At 40.0% G+C, this 3,550-nt stretch overlaps 1 protein-coding gene across 3 annotated transcripts in view; it reads left to right on the top strand.

The window, feature by feature from the left end:
- The first annotated feature begins 1,303 nt into the window (after window positions 1–1,303).
- dlg5a (discs, large homolog 5a (Drosophila)) overlaps window positions 1,304–3,550 on the top strand; it is a 39,132-nt gene continuing 36,885 nt past the window's right edge. For 2 of the 3 annotated variants that reach the window (XM_014005097.1, XM_014005096.1), the window contains exon 1: window positions 1,304–2,108. In XM_014005097.1, coding sequence (XP_013860551.1) covers window positions 1,805–2,108 — 304 coding nt within the window. In that variant the 5' untranslated portion in view covers window positions 1,304–1,804. The remainder of the gene's footprint in view (window positions 2,109–3,550) is intronic. The other variant, XM_014005098.1, reaches the window with a different exon arrangement.

Below are 3,550 nucleotides of genomic sequence, written 5' to 3'. Positions count from 1 at the left end.
GCCAGACGCAGTTGTCCAATCTGTGTCAGCTGTAGGGACCAACCTCCCTTTGAAATGAATGAATTGTAATTAATTTTTCATCCGAATGAATAGCACACGGTCTGCAGTCAGCATGGCAGAGAAAGACAGGATGGTGTGTGTGTATATGGGGGGGAGGGGGGGCATATGTCACAATGAGATTCAGTGCATGCATGAATAAGGTCACGGTTTGAGAGGTATGCCTGCAGACGCCTGCCTCTGTGCCAACAATCTATTCAGTTGTAGTCAGGCAGCAGGGTGAGTCCATCACCATCATCATCATGCTTTGCTTCACAAATCCTCCTCAAACACACATTTCATTTGTCAGCCTCATGTATCGCTTATAAGTATATGTCTCTTCTATGATAATTTATCCCTCTCTAAAATAAGTGGCGTTGCAGCCTGAAATGTGTACAAGACCGTGGTTGCAGAATACATATTTTTTTTTTATTTTTGCTTTAACATTTCCCTCCTCAAGAAGGCCTAATGAGGTCAGTAAGTATAGTTTTGGGGATAACTGATTTGATTTTTTATTGTTAAACGAAAACACTATTTTAAACAATAGTTTCACTTGTTTTGTTTATAACATGAGGCACATGTTATGCCATAATGAGCAATGGATTTTAAACTTATTCTGTATTCATGTCCAGGCTGCAGGATGGTGTAGGAACAACTGCTTTTATTTTTTTAAGCTCTCAGAGGTGACCAGACAAGTTCACTTGTTTTTTATTAGCCTACTTCTTTATAATTAATTTACACGGAAGCATTCTGTGATTCTGTCCAAACTTTGTGATGAAATATATACTTTACCTGCAAGCTGATCTATCACAGACCCAGTGAGAAGCAAGAATTGCTTAATTAAGTTTGACACATTTTAAGAAAAAAAGTGTAAATATGATTATCTGATTAGACTTTTTTTTTGTTCTTATTGTTTCTGTTACAATGTAAATATCAGTATGGCAGTTTGTTTGATTAAAAATACTATTTTCTATACGTTTTATATTAATTATATTTTAAAACAAGATTTTTTTTAAATAATTTTCACAATTAGAAAATAGAGTTTGTGCACTATATGCTATTATATATGTTGGCATGTTTTAAAAAAACATCATTACATGTCATGAAAACCTTTATTGGAGCAGCTGTTAACATCTTGGAAATTTTGATGGAAAATTTCTCCATTCTCGTATTTTTTTTTCCATCTGGGATTTTCGACGTAGTACATATTAGATGTGTACGCCCATTGAAGAAGTGGGTGCGTTTTGTTCCGAGGCCCCGCCTCCTTTCACCATATTTGGTCATTGAACGAGCTGTTGATTGACAGCGGGCAGCAGCTGCTGAGTTGCTCAGACATGGCGGAGGGTACAGTGTAACTGAGGATCCGCGGCGGAGTTAACGTGAGTTTCCCCAGCAGTTTCGTCGGCAAAGCGCGCCTGAAATGATACGGACGGAGAGAAAAATGCATTCGGCGAAAGCGTACTCCGAGGGGAAGCAGAAAACGAGCTGAACTGCTACACGTCAGTAAGATGGAAAAATGTATCGCTGTTTAGTGCAGTCAACAGCCTTGGGCAACAAATATGGCTTCTTGTGCCTTTTTCAACATGCTGTAAAGCTTGATCTCCCGTGCAAGCTGATGCCGTGGTGGCTCTGGCGAACTTCTGCCAGCCGCGGTGAGTTCACTTCTGTAATCGCTCGGTACTTTTGATCGGTAGGGGATCGTCCATCCACTGGCTTGGTCGTCTGGGTTAGCTGGGGGAAAGCTACGGAAACTACAGCGGAGGGAGCAATGGAGCCAAAGCACAAAGAGTTGCTAGACCAGTGCCACCAGAACTTACTGGAGTCCATAACAGATGCGGATCGAGTTATCGAGCTGCTGATAGTCTCCGGTACCTTAAGCCAGCTCGACAAGTTCGAGCTGGAGCAGAACTGTTCGTCCAGCGCCGAGAAAGTCGACCACCTTTTGAAGATGCTGACGAACAAGGAGAGCGACCATTTCCTCGACCTGTGTGTGGCCCTGGAGAAGGCTTACCCTGACCTGTACGCTGCCCTGTTCAGCAACAACGGCGGGGGACCTGTGGACCACTCCACTGGTAAGACTTGAAAACCATTCCTCAACAGGCTTTTAAACTTCCCAGTTCAAAACTGTGGGTAGCTCTCGTGCAGTGAGTAACAAGCTGGGTGGTCCTGGTGCAAGAGGACGTGTGTTTATCATTAAAGTTTTTTTTATTTTTTTATTTTGCAAAGTATACCTAACACTAACAAAATATTATCCAGAAATAAATCATGTGGTGCAGTTTGAAAGAGCTCACTCCCGTAGTTTTCCACGTATATTGATATGTAATTCTGAAATGCTGGTACGCACCCAGTGTAAATAAAACGCTTGAATCTGCAAAAACCAATGTGACTGAACTACACACCATGGTTGTAATCTGTGTTGGTAAACAAATCTGGTGGGATGAGATGAGAATCTGAGAAGAGATGGAAATGTAAAGATTGAGTCTACTGCTGAATGTGGAAGAAAAAAAAAAAGAGACGGGACAAATAAAGTGACAAGAAAAACTAGATCAAGCAGGGCCATAACAACAGATCAGGATTCAAACACCAGGTTCAGGTAATTCCTGCTACATTGGTAAGTTTGACTATTTTGTAAAAATCGTTACAAATGCACATGGGCTGAGCTCACGCATTTATTGGGAAAACGCTGAGGTTGCTATGAAAACATCATCGAAATTTAACGAACTTAAGCAGTAAATTTACGCTCCCAGTGTATTTGCAATAAACTGATGTGAGACAAACTTTCCTTTATGCTCATAGATGAGATTTTTAATAAATATCTAAGCGATAAATCTGTTTTTTTTAGCTTGTTGAATTTGCGCAATTCAAATGGTGTTTTTATAGGAAACTCAGCGTTTTACCAGTTGACCTGTTGTTACCTGGAAGAGTTACACTTCACTTGTACGCACATCTACAACATGTTGTTTTCAGTCACTTTGGCTCTAAAAAGTATTGAAAATTCTTATAAGTCTGCACGCTGTTGTTACAAATCACTGCTGTAAAACAACCTAAGCTTTTGATGGATGTAGTCACACCATGCTCTGTAAAATATAATACACTAACATGATTTTTTAAAAAGAAATATTCATGGTGACTTGCAGATTCGATGCACTTTGGTCAGAAATTTGAGCCAAGGAATTCACCATTACTCACAACCAGTCCAGGTCCTTTTTAAGATGCTAATAGCAACACATGCCACTACACAAACACATTCGTGTAAAGATTAGTCAGATTAATGCTCTATAGTTTTTAACTGTTAAACACTACAAATCCACATTTATCAGAGCAGCGTATGGCTTCTGCATTAGGTAGCCTGACTTGTTTCCATGACAACAGTCTACTACTGACATGTTAAGCCAATATCAACCTGTATTTGTATTTGGATGTGCAAAGGCTTTCTTACCCATTTAAAACACCTTGTGGATCGATGTTGTCATATTTTTGAATGGATTTATTGTAGTTGTTTGATGTGCACCCC

This window comes from Austrofundulus limnaeus, unplaced genomic scaffold (genome assembly GCF_001266775.1).
Source record: "Austrofundulus limnaeus strain Quisiro unplaced genomic scaffold, Austrofundulus_limnaeus-1.0 Scaffold28, whole genome shotgun sequence".
Lineage (NCBI taxonomy): Eukaryota > Metazoa > Chordata > Actinopteri > Cyprinodontiformes > Rivulidae > Austrofundulus > Austrofundulus limnaeus.
This window is presented reverse-complemented; position numbering and strand designations above follow the sequence as displayed.